At 43.1% G+C, this 23,760-nt stretch overlaps 3 protein-coding genes across 9 annotated transcripts in view; 1 reads left to right on the top strand and 2 right to left on the bottom strand.

Moving 5' to 3' along the window:
* Positions 1-23,760, bottom strand: part of cdyl (chromodomain protein, Y-like) — a 38,724-nt gene that overhangs the window by 5,578 nt on the left and 9,386 nt on the right. The window contains exon 7 of one of the 2 annotated variants that reach the window (XM_065953409.1): positions 22,656-23,273. The exons of the other annotated variant lie outside the window; for it this stretch is intronic. Coding sequence (XP_065809481.1) covers positions 23,115-23,273 — 159 coding nt within the window. The 3' untranslated portion in view covers positions 22,656-23,114. Of the gene's footprint in view, positions 1-22,655; positions 23,274-23,760 lie in introns of those variants that run through there. 2 annotated transcript variants of the gene reach the window in all.
* On the top strand, positions 14,490-21,011 carry rpp40 (ribonuclease P/MRP 40 subunit). The gene is made up of 8 exons (XM_020659523.3): positions 14,490-14,686; positions 15,097-15,241; positions 16,674-16,742; positions 17,349-17,444; positions 17,527-17,649; positions 17,846-18,026; positions 18,103-18,237; positions 20,652-21,011. The coding sequence occupies exons 1-8, from the start codon at positions 14,564-14,566 to the stop codon at positions 20,848-20,850; spliced, it is 1,071 nt and encodes a 356-aa protein (XP_020515179.1). The 5' UTR covers positions 14,490-14,563; the 3' UTR covers positions 20,851-21,011.
* On the bottom strand, positions 15,220-17,028 carry LOC136178949 (uncharacterized). Of its 6 annotated transcripts, XM_065953415.1 has the most exons (4): positions 16,185-16,673; positions 15,954-16,088; positions 15,760-15,921; positions 15,220-15,501 (listed from the first exon to the last, which is right to left on the bottom strand). In XM_065953415.1, exons 1-4 carry the CDS (start codon positions 16,614-16,616, stop codon positions 15,220-15,222), a joined length of 1,011 nt encoding a protein of 336 aa, XP_065809487.1. In that variant the 5' UTR covers positions 16,617-16,673. The 6 variants fall into 6 exon arrangements, 1 of the variants encoding a protein (XP_065809487.1); XR_010666209.1 differs by having other exon boundaries at positions 15,240-16,088; positions 16,185-16,236; positions 16,373-16,670; XR_010666207.1 differs by having other exon boundaries at positions 15,240-16,320; positions 16,362-17,028.

Below are 23,760 nucleotides of genomic sequence, written 5' to 3'. Positions count from 1 at the left end.
TTTTTGCTAACGTTTACTGCTCGGTATCTTCACCACCTCTTCTTTTTGCTAACGTTTACTGCTCGGTATCTTCACCACCTCTTCTTTTTGCTAACGTTTACTGCTCGGTATCTTCACCACCTCTTCTTTTTGCTAACGTTTACTGCTCGGTATCTTCACCACTTCTTCTTTTTGCTAACGTTTACTGCTCGGTATCTTCACCACTTCTTCTTTTTGCTAACGTTTACTGCTCGGTATCTTCACCACCTCTTCGTTTTGCTAACGTTTACTGCTCGGTAACTTCACCACTTCTTCTTTTTGCTAACGTTTACTGCTCGGTAACTTCACCACCTCTTCTTTTTGCTAACGTTTACTGCTCGGTATCTTCACCACCTCTTCGTTTTGCTAACGTTTACTGCTCTGTATCTTCACCACCTCTTCTTTTTGCTAACGTTTACTGCTCTGTATCTTCACCACCTCTTCTTTTTGCTAACGTTTACTGCTCGGTATCTTCACCACCTCTTTGTTTTGCTAACGTTTACTGCTCTGTATCTTCACCACCTCTTTGTTTTGCTAACGTTTACTGCTCGGTATCTTCACCACCTCTTTGTTTTGCTAACGTTTACTGCTCTGTATCTTCACCACCTCTTCGTTTTGCTAACGTTTACTGCTCTGTAACTTCACCACCTCTTCGTTTTGCTAACGTTTACTGCTCGGTAACTTCACCACCTCTTCTTTTTGCTAACGTTTACTGCTCGGTAACTTCACCACCTCTTCTTTTTGCTAACGTTAACTGCTCGGTAACTTCACCACCTCTTCTTTTTGCTAACGTTTACTGCTCGGTATCTTCACCACCTCTTCTTTTTGCTAACGTTTACTGCTCGGTATCTTCACCACCTCTTCTTTTTGCTAACGTTAACTGCTCGGTAACTTCACCACTTCTTCTTTTTGCTAACGTTTACTGCTCGGTATCTTCACCACCTCTTCGTTTTGCTAACGTTTACTGCTCTGTAACTTCACCACCTCTTCTTTTTGCTAACGTTTACTGCTCGGTATCTTCACCACCTCTTCTTTTTGCTAACGTTTACTGCTCGGTATCTTCACCACCTCTTTGTTTTGCTAACGTTTACTGCTCGGTAACTTCACCACCTCTTCTTTTTGCTAACGTTTACTGCTCGGTATCTTCACCACCTCTTCGTTTTGCTAACGTTTACTGCTCGGTATCTTCACCACCTCTTCTTTTTGCTAACGTTTACTGCTCGGTAACTTCACCACCTCTTCTTTTTGCTAACGTTTACTGCTCGGTATCTTCACCACCTCTTCTTTTTGCTAACGTTTACTGCTCGGTATCTTCACCACCTCTTCTTTTTGCTAACGTTTACTGCTCGGTATCTTCACCACCTCTTCGTTTTGCTAACGTTTACTGCTCGGTAACTTCACCACTTCTTCTTTTTGCTAACGTTTATTGCTCGGTAACTTCACCACCTCTTCTTTTTGCTAACGTTTACTGCTCGGTAACTTCACCACCTCTTCTTTTTGCTAACGTTTACTGCTCGGTATCTTCACCACCTCTTCGTTTTGCTAACGTTTACTGCTCGGTAACTTCACCACTTCTTCTTTTTGCTAACGTTTATTGCTCGGTAACTTCACCACCTCTTCTTTTTGCTAACGTTTACTGCTCGGTAACTTCACCACCTCTTCTTTTTGCTAACGTTTACTGCTCGGTATCTTCACCACTTCTTCTTTTTGCTAACGTTTACTGCTCGGTATCTTCACCACCTCTTCTTTTTGCTAACGTTTACTGCTCGGTATCTTCACCACCTCTTCTTTTTGCTAACGTTTACTGCTCGGTATCTTCACCACCTCTTCTTTTTGCTAACGTTTACTGCTCGGTATCTTCACCACCTCTTCTTTTTGCTAACGTTTACTGCTCGGTAACTTCACCACTTCTTCTTTTTGCTAACGTTTAATGCTCGGTAACTTCACCACCTCTTCTTTTTGCTAACGTTAACTGCTCGGTAACTTCACCACCTCTTCTTTTTGCTAACGTTTACTGCTCGGTAACTTCACCACCCCTTCTTTTTGCTAACGTTTACTGCTCGGTAACTTCACCACTTCTTCTTTTTGCTAACGTTTACTGCTCGGTAACTTCACCACCTCTTCTTTTTGCTAACGTTTACTGCTCGGTAACTTCACCACTTCTTCTTTTTGCTAACGTTTACTGCTCGGTAACTTCACCACCTCTTCTTTTTGCTAACGTTTACTGCTCGGTAACTTCACCACTTCTTCTTTTTGCTAACGTTTACTGCTCGGTAACTTCACCACCTCTTCTTTTTGCTAACGTTTACTGCTCGGTATCTTCACCACCTCTTCTTTTTGCTAACGTTTACTGCTCTGTAACTTCACCACCTCTTCTTTTTGCTAACGTTTACTGCTCGGTAACTTCACCACCTCTTCTTTTTGCTAACGTTTACTGCTCGGTAACTTCACCACCTCTTCTTTTTGCTAACGTTTACTGCTCGGTAACTTCACCACTTCTTCTTTTTGCTAACGTTTAATGCTCGGTAACTTCACCACCTCTTCTTTTTGCTAACGTTAACTGCTCGGTAACTTCACCACCTCTTCTTTTTGCTAACGTTTACTGCTCGGTAACTTCACCACCCCTTCTTTTTGCTAACGTTTACTGCTCGGTAACTTCACCACTTCTTCTTTTTGCTAACGTTTACTGCTCGGTAACTTCACCACCTCTTCTTTTTGCTAACGTTTACTGCTCGGTAACTTCACCACTTCTTCTTTTTGCTAACGTTTACTGCTCGGTAACTTCACCACTTCTTCTTTTTGCTAACGTTTACTGCTCGGTAACTTCACCACCTCTTCTTTTTGCTAACGTTTACTGCTCGGTAACTTCACCACCTCTTCTTTTTGCTAACGTTTACTGCTCGGTAACTTCACCACCTCTTCTTTTTACTAACGTTTACTGCTCGGTAAGTTGGTAGGTATCTCACTCCCTCGCTTTATGCTTTTAGTGTGTTATGTTCTTCTCTGTTTATATGGGAGTATTACTCTAATTACTCTGGTTCAGTCGGGGGCTCCTTCACTATGCGGCCATCATGACGATGTTCCGACCGGAAATCCCGATTAAGAACTACATTAATAACCAGATTAAATTTACGAACTACATCAATAACCAGATTAAATTAATAACCAGATTAAATTTAAGAACTACATCAATAACCAGATTAAATTAATAACCAGATTAAATTTAAGAACTACATTAATAACCAGATTAAATTTAAGAACTACATCAATAACCACATTAAATTAATAACCAGATTAAATTTAAGAACTACATTAATAACCAGATTAAATTTAAGAACTACATCAATAACCAGATTAAATTAATAACCAGATTAAATTTAAGAACTACATCAATAACCAGATTAAATTAATAACCAGATTAAATTTAAGAACTACATTAATAACCAGATTAAATTTAAGAACTACATCAATAACCACATTAAATTAATAACCAGATTAAATTTAAGAACTACATTAATAACCAGATTAAATTTAAGAATTACATTAATAACCAGATTAAATTAATAACCAGATTAAATTTAAGAGCTACATTAATAACCAGATTAAATTAATAACCAGATTAAATTTAAGAACTACATTAAATTTCACTGAACTCATACAAAGAGAATTTTTTTTTAAATTTGGTAACAGTTTGCACAAATCTTCAACCATGTAACGTTAATGTCATCCTCTATAACCTACACAGCACATTAGGTTCAGTTGAGTTAAGTTTATGTTACTGACGGATAATTACTACACAAAGTTTGTTTTTTAATGTCCACATTTAGGTGGAGTATTACATTCATCATAACGTCAGATAACCATATTTACAGTCTGTGGTTAACCACCGAGATGAACCTTTAGCTTCTAACATCACACAAACTCATTATTTATCTTAACAACAAACATTTCTAAACCATTGTAAATGTATGCAGTAAATATAACACTACTATATCACTTACCGAAGAAAACTGAAGCATCAACTTGTTGGATGGTCTGTTAACCGCACAGCAAGCCGTGTATGTTGTCAGATATGTGTTAAACAAACTCTCCAAACGAAGTAAGAAAGAGGAGAAATCAGAAACAGAATAGGGACAGATCAAGCTGTTAGCCTCCTGACCTGCTGACCTCCTGACCTGCTGACCTGCTGACCTCCTGACCTCCTGACGTGCTCCTGACCTGCTGCTGAACATAGACAGTAAAAATAATGGACGGGACAAGGTCCCCGGTCTAGTGAAGCTTTTATTTTTAGAGCTCCCCCTACTGACTGGCTGCAGTATAGGTCATAAGCCCCGCCTCCTCAATGATAACAGATGGGATAAAATACTTGTCACATCATTTTTTTCCAAACCTAAACTGTGCTGTGATCATTAGTTATTATCACTCTACATTGTGTTCAAGTGCTCATTTTTCTGTGAAGTTTGTTTTAAATAAGTTATTTGAGGTTGAAAAACGGGATTTTACGTCATAGTTGACGATGATTGACAGCCGCCGATCTTGCGTAGCTCTCTTTGTGAATAACAAAGTTACGTAGTGAAGGAAAGCCGAGACGCCATTGAATTTTTCCGTTCAGTTTTTTCGTCTTTTTTGATGAGTTGTTCTGCAGTAAACTGTTCTAACCGACCTGTGGGAGATAACGGATCTTTGCAGTTCTTTCGGTAAGTAAAAAATGATTTATGTGTCATTGGTTAAAGTCGTTATCTAGCTAGCTAACACATAAGCAGTCTAAGGTTAAAAATGTTGTAAAGCTAGGTTACTTATCCGGCATGATTTATCTTTTTATTTTATTTTATTAAATGAGCAAACCTAATAACTGACATGCTATGTTTTTTCATATTGTTATGTCGTTATTGTGATTGAAATTGTATTTAAAACCAAGAATCGTAATATAAAATCCGCTCATAGATGTGGTTCATTGACTGTACAGTTATTTTACAGCAAAAATAAAAAGTCTGATAAGGTCTCAAAAAAGTATCGAGGGCAAAAACAAAGTCACATAATTTAAATCTGGCCTGCATCATTACTAATGTGTACATGTTTACAGTCTGAGTGATAAGTGGACTAAACCGAGAGGAACAGGTTTTACTTTCACCGTGCAGGCTGAAATTCATAGGACTATATACGAGGGGAGAATATTTCTCTATGTGTCCAGATAAAACTAAAGGTAAGATGTGATTTAATATAACTGTTACTGATTTAAGATCCAGATAAAACTAAAGGTAAGATGTGATTTAATATAACTGTTACTGATTTAAGATCCAGATAAAACTAAAGGTAAGATGTGATTTAATATAACTGTTACTGATTTAAGATCCAGATAAAACTAAAGGTAAGATGTGATTTAATATAACTGTTACTGATTTAAGATCCAGATAAAACTAAAGGTAAGATGTGATTTAATATAACTGTTACTGATTTAAGATCCAGATAAAACTAAAGGTAAGCTCTGATTTAATATAACTGTTACTGATTTAAGATCCAGATAAAACTAAAGGTAAGATGTGATTTAATATAACTGTTACTGATTTAAGATCCAGATAAAACTAAAGGTAAGCTCTGATTTAATATAACTGTTACTGATTTAAGATCCAGATAAAACTAAAGGTAAGCTCTGATTTAATATAACTGTTACTGATTTAAGATCCAGATAAAACTAAAGGTAAGCTCTGATTTAATATAACTGTTACTGATTTAAGATCCAGATAAAACTAAAGGTAAGATGTGATTTAATATAACTGTTACTGATTTAAGATCCAGATAAAACTAAAGGTAAGATGTGATTTAATATAACTGTTACTGATTTAAGATCCAGATAAAACTAAAGGTAAGATGTGATTTAATATAACTGTTACTGATTTAAGATCCAGATAAAACTAAAGGTAAGATGTGATTTAATATAACTGTTACTGATTTAAGATCCAGATAAAACTAAAGGTAAGATGTGATTTAATATAACTGTTACTGATTTAAGAGACTAACCGAAACGTGAACACAAACATCAACAACCTGCGGTGGTGTAATGTAATATTAACCGAGCATCATGCTGTTTAAACTGATAAATGTTCTGCATTGTCTTCCACACACGACCAATTCAACAATCACAAGTTGATCATATTGTACATTTAATGACACTCATTCAGAATTTGTTCTAAAAATTGACAAAACCTGACAAACATTGAGGTGATTGTGACTGTGTATCTGTATTTATCACCTTTTGAAAGGAAGGTGTTAATGCAGGAGACCAGTGTTACACACAACATGCTGCTGTTATTGTAGTTAGGAGGAGACAGAGGCACAATAAAAGAAGACATAAAGATCGTGTTTTCCCCCACACATGTTAATATGTTTTAAATGTCATGCATTTATTTTTGATTTTGCTTCAATAATCGTTAACAAAGAGAAACACCAGGATTAAACTACAGGCTGTTGTTGTCTTTTTATAGCCAAAGAAAACTGAACATTCACAGTCTCTGTATTCAAAAGAATTTCAACATCAACATTTATTTCTTCCTATTTCCCTCTTTTCACCAACATTATATTTTAAACTGGGATTTATTTTTTCTCGGGTTGCGCATCTCTCCCCCAGCTCGCCCCCTCCGGTGCGCTCCTCTCCATAGTGCGCTCGTCTCCTCCCTCTAAAGCTGCTGCTACTACTCTGTAGGACGCTTTGATTGGGGCACCTCACCACTGCTTCGATACCTCTTTCCAAGGCGTTTCTGTCCGATCAGACACAGCGCTGACCAGCTGTCTGGAGCACAATAATGTGCAGAGTGTCGCGCCTGATCGCCCGGTCCACAGAGGACACAGCTCACACCTCCTGAACAATGTATTAGAATTCATTCAAAAGATGAAGATAAGAGAGGCCCTGTTTAATGCCGAGGTTGTTTTATAAGCCAAATTTTATTTTTGTTATGTTCAGATTTATCTGCTATAACTCGAAAATACTGTACGTTTATTTGCCTCTTTCAATACATATTTTGCGCTTGCAGTCATCCTGCTTTCTGTCCAAACTCTCCGTGACTTAAACCTGTATAAGCCACAAAAGCCTAACTTAAATACTACCTCCTCCACAAGGTTTGCGGGGTGTAACTTAGCTGTTATTTACTATACTATTCCTTCTCTAGCTAAAACCCAATAAAATACTATTTTATATACATACAGCATGTTGATGAAATATTGAATTATTATTTTGCAACAGACTTGGACTTTTTAGACTTTATTGTCATGGGGAAATTCTTTTTCACAGCACTGTTATGGTCAACACAGACAATTTCCACCAGTGAACATACATTATACAGTACAACACAAACAGAGTTAGACAATAATTAACACAATAGTTTTCATTTAAACCCCTTATGTAACCAAGCTGTCTAAATTACTGTTCAGGAAATATGGCTGACAAAATGATTCACACTTTGCATTGCACACAGTACATCCTTTGATAAATAATATGAAGCTCTATTATTATATTTTTGCACAGTTTTCCTTTAGGTGGTGGTGACACAGGCAGACTGGAGCAGTGGGTGGTGAACATGAGACAGAAGGACTGGAGACCTACACCATCATCTCGTCTTTGCAGAGTTCATTTTGAAGAGCATGCCTTCACCATGGACTCAAAGGTTAGATAATTAATTACATAAACAAGCAACATGTATTTTCATTGCTGTCAGCATCATGTTTGTGGATACATGAATGTGATTTTGGAAAAATGATTTATTTCTTACTGTCTGTAGGGAAATCGTTACCTAAAGACCACAGCTGTCCCTATTCTGTTTCCTAGTCATCATTTGAGGACTTCTGGTGCAAAACGCAGGATTTTGGATAGTTGTGACACCAAGGTAAATCCCCTGTCATTTTCAAATAGCAGGTTTTCTGGTGCCAATAAAGAGGATTCAGTAGTGGACCAGAGCTACATCAGCTTGACTTCTGCTGCCAATTACAGCAATGCCATCTTGACTAACAATGGAAATGTCCCTCTTAGCATTGACATCTGTCAGGCTGACACTGCTGTAACAGTGGATAGAAATATAGAAGATCGTAGTTATCAAGCAACAACATCAACACAAGCAAAACTTGACATTCAAAAGGATCACTGCTACAACCTGAAGTCTCCGAGATCTCTGAAACAGAGAAATCAGGCCACTGAAGAAATCTTAAAAAAATACAGGAAGAAGCTGAGAGGAAAATGCCAGAAGTCCAGGCGTTTAAAGAAAAAAATATGCTCCTTAAAACAAGTCATCAATCAACTGAAGAAGAAGCGATTGATATCAAGTCAATGTGCATCTTTGCTCGAGTCAGCTGATGAAGTACCAAAACACATTTTGCAGAAGATACAACAGGGGAAAAAGTCAGCTAAGTACTCCGAGGAGCTGAAGCAGTTTGCCACCACACTGCACTTTTACTCTCCAAAGGCATATGAGTATGTGCGTGACAACTTTAATAAAGCTTTAGCACACAGTCACACCATCCACACAGCTGATCCAGGATTTACTGTAGCATCTTCTACAGCACTGAAAGGTCATGTACAGGCAAACAGAGAGAAGGGAAAAGAAACAATCTGTGCTCTCATGATGGATGAAATGTACATCCACAAGATGACTGAATTTTCAGGGGATCAGTTGCATGGCTATGTCGACATAGGGACTGGTGAAATTGACAACACATTAGCCACCCAGGCCTTGGTCCTCATGGTAGTGGCTGTAAATGAGTCGTGGAAAATTCCCATCGCATACTTTCTTATCACAGGTGTGGATGGATCAGAGAAGGCAAACATTGTAAGGGAGAGCCTAAGCAGGCTTCATGAGGTTGATATTCAAGTTGTTTCACTCACGTGTGATGCCCCATCAAGCAACTTGGCCATGATAAGGGAACTTGGAGCTGACCTAAATATCAACAACATGAAGCCCTACTTTTTTCATCCAGAGAATCCCGCACAGAAAGTAAATGTACTCCTGGATGCATGCCACATGCTGAAGCTTCTTCGTAATGCTTTTGCATCTTCACTGGAATTTGAGAGTCAAAGTCTAAGTCAACTTTATTGTCAATTTCAAAATATGCCAGACAGTGGAATCGAAATTGCGTTTGTCTCCTTCCCACGGTGCAATACAACCAAAATAAGGCAAAATAAGATAAGGTAAAATAGATAAAATAAAATGAGGTAAAAATAAGATAAATAATATTTACAGTAATAGCGTGCTGCTCACTCTCTCCACAGCAGCACCGCCGATGGTCAGTGGGGGTTTAGGAGTGGGGACTCTCCGGAAGTCGACAACAACCTCCTTGGTCTTGTCGACGTTCAGTAAGAGGTTGTTGTCTCTGCACCACGTGGCCAGTTGGCTGACCTCCATCCTGTAGTGCGTCTCATCGTTGTTAATGAGACCAACCACTGTTGTGTCGTCCGCGAACTTCACAATGTGGTTGCTGCTGAAGGATGGAGCACAGTCGTGGGTCAGCAGCGTGAAGAGCAGGGGGCTGAGCACACAACCCTGGGGGGCCCCAGTGATGCGTTTGTTCAGCCATGTCTCTGTGAAAATGTACGCACAGCCGTCCCTCACGTCGCGGTGCGCAGCTCTCAGTAGCTCTATATGGTCCATTTTATTGTCCAGAGATCTTACATTTGCCAGTAGAAAAGTTGGAAGAGCGGACCTGTGTGGTATTTTAGCCAGTCTCGCTCTTATGCCTCCATATTTACCTCGCTTTTGTTTCCGCTCGCACCGTTTACGTTTCCGTCTCCTCTCCGGGGGGTAAACCGGCTCGCGAAGCAGTCCCAAAGTTTGAAGCTGTTGTCTCAGTGATTCGGGTAATAACTCCACAGAAAGGCTGTTACTGTTTAAGTCCAGTAAAAATCGACGGCTGTAATTGTGTTTTTCCATAGTAAAACACGGAGAACAGTCAAAAGAAAAGTTAGAAAAAGAAGAAAACACCGCTCTATCGGGAGAGATGGGCCGCTGCGACCGGTCGTGCCGCCAGTCAGTCAAAGACTGAAGAAAGATAAGGTGGAAATATTTTGAAGCTCTAAACAATCTCCAAGAGAAAGAAGGTCTTCGACTTGGCAACAAGCTAAGGATGGCTCACATACAGTGGAGAAAACAAAAAATGAAAGTCCATCTGGCAGCACAGCTCTTTAGCAGCAGTGTGGCAGATGCTATGGAGTTCTGTGAGCAAGGGTTGAAGTTGGAGGAGTTCAAGCATGTATTGGTGAAAATGGCCTCCTCCTGGTATTGCAGTTAGATTCAGTCACTTTGCAAGAAGAGAAACTGAAATGGCAAAAAGTGGCAAGATGGTTCGCAGACAACTGACCAAATTGATCCACTTTTATGGCGAATAATAAGAGGATATGTTGCTTTAAACAATAACAACTGATCATTATGATTTACAGTCCGCATAAACAGGACTGAATCATAGAGAAGAAGCCTCTCCCCAGTCTAACCATTGCGGCACCAGCGCGCCCGAGTTTGTAAGTTTTTGAATTCAATACATGTAAAACAATTTTTTTTTTTTTTTTAATTAAAAATTCCATAAGTTTATAAATAAAAATATAAATTCTTCTGCCCATCAATGTAAACATTGTACATTTATAGTTCTATTCAGGACAAACTTCTGCATTTGTTGTGTCCACATATGTTTTTCATTGTATTTGCATGTGTCCTTTCTGAGTTTGTTTTGTTTGCCAAGTATGTCTTGTCCCGTGTCCCCACTCATGGCCTGCACCTTGTCGTGGTGAGTGGGCTCTAAACTAAGATGGGCTGCCTGTGTGTCAATGCTTGTTACATGTTGTGTTGTGAAGGAAAGGACACACATTATTTATTTCAATTTATGATTTTTAATATTTATTTGTTAAACATTTATTTTTGTGCCGTTTTTATGCCTTCATTAGAGAGACAGGGCCGTGGACAGAGCGGGGAACAACACACAGGAACCACGTCATATTGCAACCCAGGCCGCCTGCCCTGAGTTTCCATGGCCTCTGCACAAACTTGTTATTTCTACTCTGAAACAGCCTATTTTGAACGTGGTGTGTATTTGACTTCCTGTGTTCCTGGAGCCAGCCTCAGGCGGACACTCGACAAACTGCAGGATTGTGCACTTCCACATTGGCTTCGTTCATTGCCACTTGTCCGTAATACTACAAATAAGGGTCTTCAGATATTAATTTTATTTTTAATATAAAGGAAAGGAAAGTTCAGAATCTAGGGCAGTTTGTTCAAAGTAACCCAAACAGATTAGACCGTGAAATATAGATATATGTGCCTGCTTTGCAGGTTATTGATTACCTGACGCCCCCTACTGGTTTTATAGTGCAACTTGCCAATTAAGTACTGAATCAGGATCAGCCTTACCTGGAGTAATACTGGTAATACAACCAGAACCCCTTGAGCTGCATGATAGAACTAGAATAGGTTTGAGGTATAAGTATAGCAGTAAGTATAATAATAAACTAAGTAATAACTTATTTACTCATATTTTTCTATCTCATTACAGGTGCTGCCATAAGATTCAGACCTTATCACAAACCACAACATGGAGTGACAGACCTGAACAGTGTGATGACTACCCTTGTTTGCTAAAAAGAACACAAACTTGCATAGATAAATATTTAAACATTAGAATGACTGAACATCAAACTCTTTTAAAGTAAAGGTAAATCTTGGCTTTTTTTTTCCCTGCAAAGATTCTGTCTGAAAAACCACATCCAGCACCATCCTACTGGATTTGGTCTTTCAAACAAAGGGTGATATTATTTCAAACTATATCATTTCCCAAAGTGGTGAAATGAACTCCATCTCTCAAAAAAAGGCCAAGATCCCTAAACTTTATCTAAGAATGATGCACAATGCGTCCACCAACAGATGAAACAATGGAAGCCATCACACTGTTCACAAAGAGACAGGCTTTGTTCATTTTCTTTGGGCTGCAAGATCTCCACCGGCTCCTCTGGGTGATGGCCAAGGTCCTGCTTCATCCCTGCGAAGAGCATGATACCTTTCACTCGGCCAAGGTCATTCCCGCCACAGTGAATGAGCAGGACATCTGGAACAGCTCTTCCTTGAAGACACTGGTGAAAGAAGGGGAGAAAGTTCTTCCAGACCATGCCACCCCAGCCAAACCACTGGACCCGGGCATCCAGACCAAGGTTGGTCCCGATGGTCTCCCTTGCCCTCCCTTGTCCCCCATTATGAATATCCTGGGTTCTGTGAATTGTTAAATGAAAAGAAAAGCAACCTTTATATTAAACTTTTTTCTAGTGTGTGATTCAGTCTGTTTATTTTATTTTTAAAGGCTGTATCGTTTACAAAACATGAAACATTTTTTAAAACCCTCCAATTAACCTCATACATCAAAATGGGATACATAACGTTTTAGACATAACCCTGATTTCTATACTTACGTCTGGAATCTGTATCAGCCATCTTCCTTTCTTCTTCCTTCCCTTCTTTCTGTCTTTCTTCTTCCTTTCTGTCTTTCTTCCCTTCTTCCTTTCTGTCTTTCTTCTTCCTTCCTTTCTGTCTTTCTTCTTCCTTCCTTCCTGTCTTTCTTCTTCCTTCCTTCCTGTCTTTCTTCTTCCTTCCTTTCTGTCTTTCTTCTTCCTTCCCTTCTGTCTTTCTTCTTCCTTTCTGTCTTTCTTCTTCCTTCCTTCCTTCCTGTCTTTCTTCTTCCTTCCTTTCTGTCTTTCTTCTTCCTTCCCTTCTGTCTTTCTTCTTCCTTTCTGTCTTTCTTCTTCCTTCCTTCCTTTCTGTCTTTCTTCTTCCTTCCCTTCTGTCTTTCTTCTTCCTTTCTGTCTTTCTTCTTCCTTCCTTCCTTTCTGTCTTTCTTCCTCCTTCCTTCCTTTCTGTCTTTCTTCCTATCTTTCTGTCTTTCTCCCTTCCTTTCTGTCTTTGTTCTTTTCTTTCTGTCTTTCTTCTTCCTTCCTTCCTTTCTGTCTTTCTTCCCTTCTTTCTGTCTTTCTTCTTCCTTCCCTTCTTGAAGACCCTTCCTCCCATCAATTTTCATGGAAATGTACATAGACCTCAAGTAACTAGTGATAGCAGATATGACTTTTGTATGATGTGCACTTTCTACTATATAACATATTTTTGCCAGCATCTTAAGATCCGTACGATCTGTACACAGCTTGCGTTGTCAACTTAGCTTAAAGATTGTTTGTTTAGTTCATTTTTTGCCAAAGATACACGGTTTTGTAACCCACAGACTTAAAGAAAACATGTTTAAATTCAATAATTAACATAAAAAGCGTGATTTTCGTTTAGATATTTGACTTGAAATATATCGTGGGTTTGTACTAACCTCTATGATCTGAACAAGCCGTCGGTAGATGAATTTCCAGTGGGAAAGATACTTATGTTTTTGGCGTAACTGGGCTGCATAAGTCATGCAGGCAGTACGCTGAATGGGCGGGGCGTGTTACCAGGGCTCCTCCCCCCGGACCCTACTGCGCAGACTCTGGCTCCAAATGACGTCAAAATCGCAAGATGGACGCGCCTGTAAGCGGCATATTTTGGCTTCAAGAACGTTGAGTGGGAACAGCTACAGTGCGCGCCCACTGCTGCTGACCTGACAGACAGATACAACGTGCAGAGCTCTCAATCAAATCTGCCACAACCCTTATATGGGCATAGTCGTTTTCCTTTATAGAATAAAATCCGATGAGTTATAAAAAAATTCCCCCCCCCCCCACAGTGTGAGGAGAAGGGGCCGTCAACTTCTCAGATACATCTCGTTTTTTGAACCAGGCTGTAAACATGTTGATTCCTGTGGTAAAAACGGGCTTTTTTGGCTGTGGGCTTATGGCACTTCCGGCGCTTCTGCAGCCAGCCTCTAGAGGAACCTCGAGGAACTGCAGTTTTTTGTACTTCCTCATAGGCTTCATTTTTCGAGACCGGAGGTTGCCCCTTGGTGGAGAGAGGTGATCTAAATGTACAATTAAACAATATTCAACTGTTATTAAACTAAATATATTAACATATGGAAATATAATATATTTAATTTGTGGAGAAGAAATGCACAAATACGATTATTAGAGGAACTGTAACTTCTGAACTCTTTCCAATTTCATGAAAAAGAAAACATTTATTTCATCATCGTGAATTTACAAAAACGTTTTGGGGTTCATTTCAAAACTGGATATCTGCTAAAGACTTCAATTCTTCAAATTTAGAATATATCAGTATAACACTTGGTATTTTAATGGAAGACAGAAAAAGGGGAAAATGATTTTTTGGTTGTGTTTTGTTTATTGTTCAGTAATATATGTTGTACATTGTTAGAATTGTAACAACCAGACTTTAATTACAAATAAAGGAAACAATAAATAAATAAATAAAATTGTTATTATTATTATTAATAAGTGTTTACTGAGGGTTTATTTGTTCATGATGACATATAAACTGTTCTACAGAATAAAGTCTTTATGTCCGGCTAACCGCTCTTCCGGGAAGCTTTTATGTTGAAAGTCACAGGAAGTATCGTAGCAGTTAGCTCGTGTTAGCCTCGTAGTGATAAAGTAAAGATGAAGATGAGAGCAGAGCTGGACCAGACCCCCCGCTCTCTGCTGGTCTCTGAGCGCTCCAGTTTCCGGGATCAAAAGACCCGGATAAGAGCTCAGGTGGAGCAGCTGCACTTCAACTACAAGGTAGCTAACCCCGTTAGCACGCAGCTAACCCCGTTAGCACGCAGCTAACCCCGTTAGCACGCAGCTAACCCCGTTAGCACGCAGCTTTAGCCGTGTTAGCACGCAGCTAACCCCGTTAGCACGCAGCTTTAGCCGTGTTAGCACGCAGCTAACCCCGTTAGCACGCAGCTTTAGCCGTGTTAGCACGCAGCTAACCCCGTTAGCACGCAGCTTTAGCCGTGTTAGCACGCAGCTAACCCCGTTAGCACGCAGCTTTAGCCGTGTTAGCACGGCTGCACAGTTAGCAGAGCTGTTCGGGTGTGTGTCGTGCATGTGTGAACAGGGGCGTAACAAGGGGAGGGGGAGGGGGGAGGGGGGGAAGAATAAGAAATTTAGAAATAATAAAAAACTGTGTTTGTTCACCTGTGCAGGTGTCTGTGCTGCTCCCTGAGTGCTGCTCCGCCCCCCCTCACCTGGATTCTATCTTCAACACTTTCAACAGCTTTTACCTGATCAGAAATCTGCCCGTTTACGAACTACTGGACAAAAACTTTCTAGAGACCGCCGTGTACCAAGGTGACACCTGTACACACCTGTTCACACCTGATACACAACTGATATACACCTGTACACACCTGATACACACCTGTACACACCTGTTCACACCTGATACACAACTGATATACACCTGTACACACCAACACACACCTGATACACAACTGATATACACCTGTACACACCTGGTACACACCTGATACACAACTGATATACACCTGTACACACCAACACACACCTGATACACAACTGATATACACCTGTACACACCTGGTACACACCTGATTCACACCTGATACATGTGTACACACCTGATACATCTATACACACCTGATACACACCAACATACACCTGATACACACCTGATACACATGTACACACCTGATACACACCTGATACACATGTGCACACCTGATACACACCTGATACACACCTGATACACACCTTATACACAACTGATATACACCTGTACACACCTGGTACACACCTGTTCACACCTGATACACACCTGTACACACCTGGTACACACCAACACACACCTGATACACAACTGATATACACTTGTACACACCTGATTCACACCTGATACATGTGTACACACCTGATACATCTATACACACCTGATACACACCAACATACACCTGATACACACCTGATACACATGTACACACCTGATACACACCTGATACACATGTGCACACCTGATACACACCAACACACACTTGATACACACCTGATATACACCTGATATACACACCTGATACACATGTATACACCTGATACACACCTGATACACATGTACACACCTGATACACACCTGATACACATGTACACACCTGAAACACACCTGATACACATGTACACACACCTGATACACACCTGATACACATGTACACACACCTGATACACATGTACACACACCTGATACACATGTACACACACCTGATACACACCTGAAACACACCTGATACACATGTACACACCTGATATACACCTGACACACACCTGATACACACCTGAAACACACCTGATACACATGTACACACCTGATACACACACCTGATACACATGTACACACCTGATACACACCTGATACACACCTGACACACACCTGACACACACCTGATACACATGTACACACCTGATACACACCAACACACACTTGATACACACCTGATACACACCTTATACACACCTGATATACACCTGATACACACGTACACACCTGATATACACACCTGATACACACGTACACACCTGATATACACCTGACACACACCTGATACACACCTGATACACATGTACACACCTGATATACACCTGACACACACCTGACACACACCTGACACACACCTGATACACATGTACACACCTGATACACACACCTGATACACATGTACACACCTGACACACACCTGATACACACCTGATGACTTGTTGTGTGTGTTTTCAGGGAGTGTGTATGGTGTATCCTACAGGACCAGGATAGATGAGGATAACTGCGTCGCTCTGACGCCTAAAGGTAAGCATTGGTGATGTCATCAGTGGTAACACTCACCTGGTGTCATCCCCTATTAAAGGACAGGGGGGAATATGACCCATAATTCATAGCATCCCCTTTATTTAAAGCAACGCACTTCTGGTCCAATTAGAAGAGGTCTGTGAGGATCAATCTGAGAGGAGGACGAGCACACACACTCCTTTGTGTTTCCTCCTGTGGTGAATCAAAGGGTTCACACAAAGTGTTGATGTCCTTCACAAAGAACTGGAGATAAATCAGCTGTTAGTCTGTGACCTTCATATGAAGTGATGTCGTCTTCTTCTTCATGGATTTCTCCTGTTAGTAGTGCTGTTAGACCTTCCAGTTCTCCACAACTGACGCCATGAAACAACCCAGTAATGCAGTCACCTAGTTTGTAGTCCATCTCAGGTGAATTGTAGTTTTTTACACACAGAGCCATCATCAGTAGCATTTTCTTTTTCTCTGTCCAGCTGAAGTCTCATCACACCTGAACCTCACTTTAGACCTATTCCACCAGGTGTTTAGGAAAGCCAATCAGAGTACATGTTGGATTTATTGACTGCAGAGTCTGTCTGACTTCCTGTCTGACTTCCTGTCTGTCTGAAGGTCACCTGACTCTCTCTCTGGACAAAGACTCGTTTGAGATATTGGGTGTTGAAGGGAAACCGTCCAGATTCAACCACAGAACAAAATGCAGATTCGGTAAGAACCACCTCACTATGACATCACTATGACATCATCAAAACATCAGTATCATGGAGGTTTCTGTGTTTATGTTTTACAGTAGTGTCTGTGGATTTGACTGACAGCAGCATGGCTCCTGGTGGGCGGGGCTACCAGAGACTCCTGACAGGTCTGAGGTCAAGACTTCAGCTGAAGACCGACTTCCTGCTGTCACATTATCCAGGTGAGTGACATCACCGTGCAGGTGAGACTTGAGTTCAATCTGAGAAATGTGATTGGCTCATTCAGCTGTGTTGTGAGTTAGCCTCTGATAGTTTATTTATAATAATAAATGAGTAAAGTGCTTTAACAGATGTTGCAGCTAAAGCTAACACAACTAGCATCTTTGCTGCTACATAAACCCTGCTGTCTGTCCAAAGGGGGTGGAGCCTCTCTTCAGGCCCTCCTGTCTCGTTACGATTGGTCGGAGCACAGACCTCAGATCAGCCGACACACTTTGACAGACCTGTCCTGTCCCGCCCTGCTGACCTCTGACCTGCAGTCATGTGACCCTCACAGCTTCATGGAGTGGGTCGGAGCTGTGGACGCCAACGTCAGCTGGTAAGAGGAGGACGCCGTGAGGACGTGTCACACCTGTCAGCTCTGTCACATGACCTGGCTTCTTCTGTCGTTTCAGTGAGAACTCGTCCAGCAGCTTCCTGTCCTCGCTCGTTTGTCCCGAGCCCAGGACGACCGTCAGCCGAGCTCTAAGCGTGTCCGTCTGCGGCCTGCTCCTCCCCCACGATGTCCACCGTCTCATCCAGGAGATCAGGTGACCAGATTAACATGATGTGTCTGAAGCTCCTCCCACCACTGCTGCTTCACCTGTCTGTACCTGACTCACCTGTCTGTACCTGACTCACCTGTCTGTGCCTGACTCACCTGTCTGTGCCTGACTCACCTGTCTGTGCCTGACTCACCTGTCTGTGCCTGACTCACCTGTCTGTGCCTGACTCACCTCCTGTGCCTGACTCACCTGTCTGTGCCTGACTCACCTCCTGTGCCTGACTCACCTGTCTGTACCTGACTCACCTCCTGTACCTGACTCACCTGTCTGTGCCTGACTCACCTCCTGTGCCTGACTCACCTGTCTGTACCTGACTCACCTCCTGTACCTGACTCACCTGTCTGTACCTGACTCACCTCCTGTACCTGACTCACCTCCTGTACCTGACTCACCTGTCTGTGCCTGACTCACCTGTCTGTACCTGACTCACCTCCTGTACCTGACTCACCTCCTGTGCCTAACTCACCTGTCTGTGCTTGACTCACCTGTCTGTGCCTGACTCACCTGTCTGTGCCTGACTCACCTCCTGTACCTGACTCACCTGTCTGTGCCTGACTCACCTGTCTGTACCTGACTCACCTCCTGTACCTGACTCACCTGTCTGTACCTGACTCACCTCCTGTACCTGACTCACCTCCTGTACCTGACTCACCTGTCTGTGCCTGACTCACCTCCTGTGCCTGACTCACCTGTCTGTACCTGACTCACCTCCTGTACCTGACTCACCTCCTGTGCCTAACTCACCTGTCTGTGCCTGACTCACCTGTCTGTGCTTGACTCACCTGTCTGTGCCTGACTCACCTGTCTGTGCCTGACTCACCTCCTGTACCTGACTCACCTGTCTGTGCCTGACTCACCTGTCTGTACCTGACTCACCTCCTGTACCTGACTCACCTGTCTGTACCTGACTCACCTGTCTGTGCCTGACTCACCTGTCTGTGCCTGACTCACCTCCTGTGCCTGACTCACCTGTCTGTACCTGACTCACCTCCTGTACCTGACTCACCTGTCTGTACCTGACTCACCTGTCTGTACCTGACTCACCTCCTGTACCTGACTCACCTCCTGTACCTGCTTCACCTTCTGTACCTGACTCACCTTCTGTACCTGACTTACCTGTCTGTACCTGACTCACCTCCTGTACCTGACTCACCTTCTGTACCTGACTCACCTGTCTGTACCTGACTCACCTCCTGTACCTGACTCACCTGTCTGTACCTGCTTCACCTCCTGTACCTGACTCACCTTCTGTACCTGCTTCACCTCCTGTACCTGACTCACCTTCTGTACCTGCTTCACCTCCTGTACCTGACTCACCTTCTGTACCTGACTCACCTTCTGTACCTGCTTCACCTCCTGTACCTGACTCACCTGTCTGTACCTGACTCACCTGTCTGTGCCTGACTCACCTCCTGTACCTGACTCACCTCCTGTGCCTGACTCACCTTCTGTACCTGCTTCACCTGTCTGTACCTGACTCACCTTCTGTACCTGACTCACCTCCTGTACCTGACTCACCTCCTGTACGTGCCTGACTCACCTCCTGTACCTGCTTCACCTCCTGTACCTGACTCACCTCCTGTGCCTGACTCACCTCCTGTACCTGCTTCACCTTCTGTACCTGACTCACCTCCTGTACGTGCCTGACTCACCTCCTGTGCCTGCTTCACCTTCTGTACCTGACTCACCTCCTGTACCTGACTCACCTCCTGTACGTGCCTGACTCACCTCCTGTACCTGCTTCACCTCCTGTACCTGACTCACCTCCTGTACCTGACTCACCTCCTGTGCCTGACTCACCTCCTGTACCTGCTTCACCTTCTGTACCTGACTCACCTCCTGTACGTGCCTGACTCACCTCCTGTACCTGCTTCACCTCCTGTACCTGACTCACCTCCTGTACCTGACTCACCTCCTGTGCCTGCTTCACCTCCTGTACCTGCTTCACCTCCTGTACCTGACTCACCTCCTGTGCCTGCTTCACCTCCTGTACCTGCTTCACCTCCTGTACCTGACTCACCTCCTGTGCCTGCTTCACCTTCTGTACCTGACTCACCTCCTGTACGTGCCTGACTCACCTCCTGTACCTGACTCACCTTCTGTACCTGCTTCACCTCCTGTACCTGACTCACCTCCTGTACCTGACTCACCTCCTGTGCCTGCTTCACCTCCTGTACCTGACTCACCTCCTGTGCCTGCTTCACCTCCTGTACCTGCTTCACCTCCTGTACCTGCTTCACCTCCTGTACCTGACTCACCTCCTGTGCCTGCTTCACCTCCTGTGCCTGCTTCACCTCCTGTGCCTGCTTCACCTCCTGTACCTGACTCACCTCCTGTACCTGCTTCACCTCCTGTGCCTGCTTCACCTCCTGTACCTGCTTCACCTCCTGTACCTGCAGGTGTTACCTGGAGCAGCCTCACCTGGAGTCCTGGGTGTGTCTGACAGTTCACGGTTATGCTGACAGTCCTGTTTCGTGGGGCGATAACGAGCACAGCGTCCTGAAAGGAGGAGAAAACTTCTACAGTCTGCTCATGTTCCAGGACGACACCTACCACCTTCACCTGGCTACAGGAGCTCACGACACCTGTCCACCCTGACCACACCTGTCCCCTCAGGCTGGGACACATGTTCAAAGATGAAACTGTTAATGTGATGAAAACTTGATCAGATATTTTCTGACTTTATTTGTATTTGAGGTTTTTTTATTTTCTTGTTTTTTGTACAAATTGAAGAAAATAAAGTTTCTGTTATTGTTGAACTGTTTGAATGAAGTTTGTGTTAACAGTTAAGAGTTCAGGCTCGTGTTTCTAACCACAGACTGAACAGAAGACGACCACCTGACTGTTGAAGGTAGCTGGTCTTAGTGGAGCTCTGTTGGTCCATAAAGCTCACAGAGACCCATTATTAGTCTGATATTTACAGGAACAAATCTCAAAAAAGCACAAACACGGCCCAGAGGACACTAGTGGACACTGGAGGAACTGCAGCTGTAAAGTTAGACATTTTAACATAGAGCTCTATGAGGACTGTCTCACTACAGGAGACAGACTCTAGTGGACACTGGAGGAACTGCAGCTGTAAAGTTAGACATTTTAACATGGAGCTCTATGAGGACTGACTCACTGCAGGAGACAGACTCTAGTGGACACTGGAGGAACTGCAGCTGTAAAGTTAGACATTTTAACATAGAGCTCTATGGGGACTGACTCACTGCAGGAGACAGACTCTAGTGGACACTGGAGGAACTGCAGCTGTAAAGTTAGACATTTTAACATAGAGCTCTATGGGGACTGACTCACTGCAGGAGACAGACTCTAGTGGACACTGGAGGAACTGCAGCTGTAAAGTTAGACATTTTAACATGGGGCTCTATGAGGACTGTCTCACTGCAGGAGACAGACTCTAGTGGACACTGGAGGAACTGCAGCTGTAAAGTTAGACATTTTAACATAGAGCTCTATGGGGACTGACTCACTGCAGGAGACAGACTCTAGTGGACACTGGAGGAACTGCAGCTGTAAAGTTAGACATTTTAACATGGGGCTCTATGAGGACTGTCTCACTGCAGGAGACAGACTCTAGTGGACACTGGAGGAACTGCAGCTGTAAAGTTAGACATTTTAACATAGAGCTCTATGGGGACTGACTCACTGCAGGAGACAGACTCTAGTGGACACTGGAGGAACTAGAGTTTTTTTGTACATTAGATATTTTTTCAGCACTGGACACTGGGGCCTGTCCCCCTCTTCTTCTGTGGTGTTAAAATTGCAGTGACAGGAGCATGAGCTCCCCCTGCTGATTGGCTGCATCAACATCAACTATAGGTCTTCAGTAAATATCATTTACAGGTAACAACGTCTGGAGGCCGTTACTACCAACAGAGTTGAACACACCCAGAGTGTGAGCGTGTTGGTGTTAGCTTCATGTCAGCAGACTGAGATACATGAAGAAGTGAAGCACATAACCCTGAACAGCTGCAGCTAAACACAAAGACATGTCAGTGAATCTCCTGTTGATGATGTCTCTGATGTACGGAGCTTTGTGGGGCTTAGAAACATGAAAGCCTTGTTAGATCTTAGATGTAGAGAAAGAAGAAGCTGAAGGCTGATAAGATTCATAGATTTCATATTAAACTGTGTGTGTGTCGCTCTCTCTCCCCCCTCACTTCACACAGTGAAGAGATCTGATTGGTCAGTGGGCAGAGTGTCATACAGGTTGAACACCACACCAACGTTTGGAGCAGACAGGATTCAGTATAAGTTCAGACTTCAGCCTGAAGTTAAACCCCCCCCCCGATCATACAGAGTCATGAGGGCTCCCCCTGCAGGCTGCAGAAATCCCTACATCATGAGGCATGATGATGGCAGCATTTAAAGTAAACATAAAACGAGTCCACTTCCTGTTTATCGTCCACTTCCTGTTTATTGTCCACATAGTAATTTGTCAGAGGGGTTTCTGGGAAAAGGTCAGAGGTCACCTGTATTTAAAGGTACAGTCACCTCAGAGTCACATGTTCCAGTTCATCTGTGTTAGTCTAGCCTAGCTTAGCATAAAGACTGGAGGTGGAGCTAAAGAGTTACACTTCATCTGTAAATAAAATAATAACAATGATAAACAATTCATTTCATGTTTCCTGATTAATGTCTCTGCAGGAAACGCCAGGGGGCGTGGCCAGGGGGCGTGGCCCATAAACTCCACCTATTAGATTAAATGGAGGTGGAATCAAACATAAGAGCACAAATTATAAGTTAAAAGTCACAACAAGTGTCAGTTTAAAATCCACTGAGTCACAGGACCAGGACCGGGTCCAGGTCCAGGTCCAGGTCCAGGTCCAGGTCCAGGTCCAGGTCCAGGTGTTGTTCTAGCAGAGCTCAGTGGTCCTCTGCAGGTACTGCAGGATGGCGTCTGTCCCCTGTGATGAGCCCCACACTCTCTTCAGAGCTTCACACTCGCGCTCGTTGGTTTGCTCCAGAGCACTGCGGCTGCTGTTCCTCATCAGAGCTTTGGACTCCCTCAGAACCTGCAGGACCAGAGCAGAACATCAAGAACCTCAGAGGAACCCACAGACCCACAGACCCACAGTCAGGACCAGATCAGAACGTCAAGAACCTCAGAGGAACCCACAGACCCACAGACCCACAGTCAGGACCAGAGCAGAACATCAAGAACCTCAGAGGAACCCACAGACCCACAGTCAGGACCAGAGCAGAACATCAAGAACCTCAGAGGAACCCACAGACCCACAGACCCACAGTCAGGACCAGAGCAGAACGTCAAGAACCTCAGAGGAACCCACAGACCCACAGTCAGGACCAGAGCAGAACATCAAGAACCTCAGAGGAACCCACAGACCCACAGTCAGGACCAGAGCAGAACATCAAGAACCTCAGAGGAACCCACAGACCCACAGACCCACAGTCAGGACCAGAGCAGAACGTCAAGAACCTCAGAGGAACCCACAGACCCACAGACCCACAGTCAGGACCAGAGCAGAACGTCAAGAACCT

Source organism: Labrus bergylta, chromosome 4, assembly GCF_963930695.1.
Source record: "Labrus bergylta chromosome 4, fLabBer1.1, whole genome shotgun sequence".
In the NCBI taxonomy this organism is placed as follows: domain Eukaryota; kingdom Metazoa; phylum Chordata; class Actinopteri; order Labriformes; family Labridae; genus Labrus; species Labrus bergylta.
Note: the sequence above shows the minus strand (reverse complement) of the source record. Positions and strands in the feature narration are given on the sequence as shown.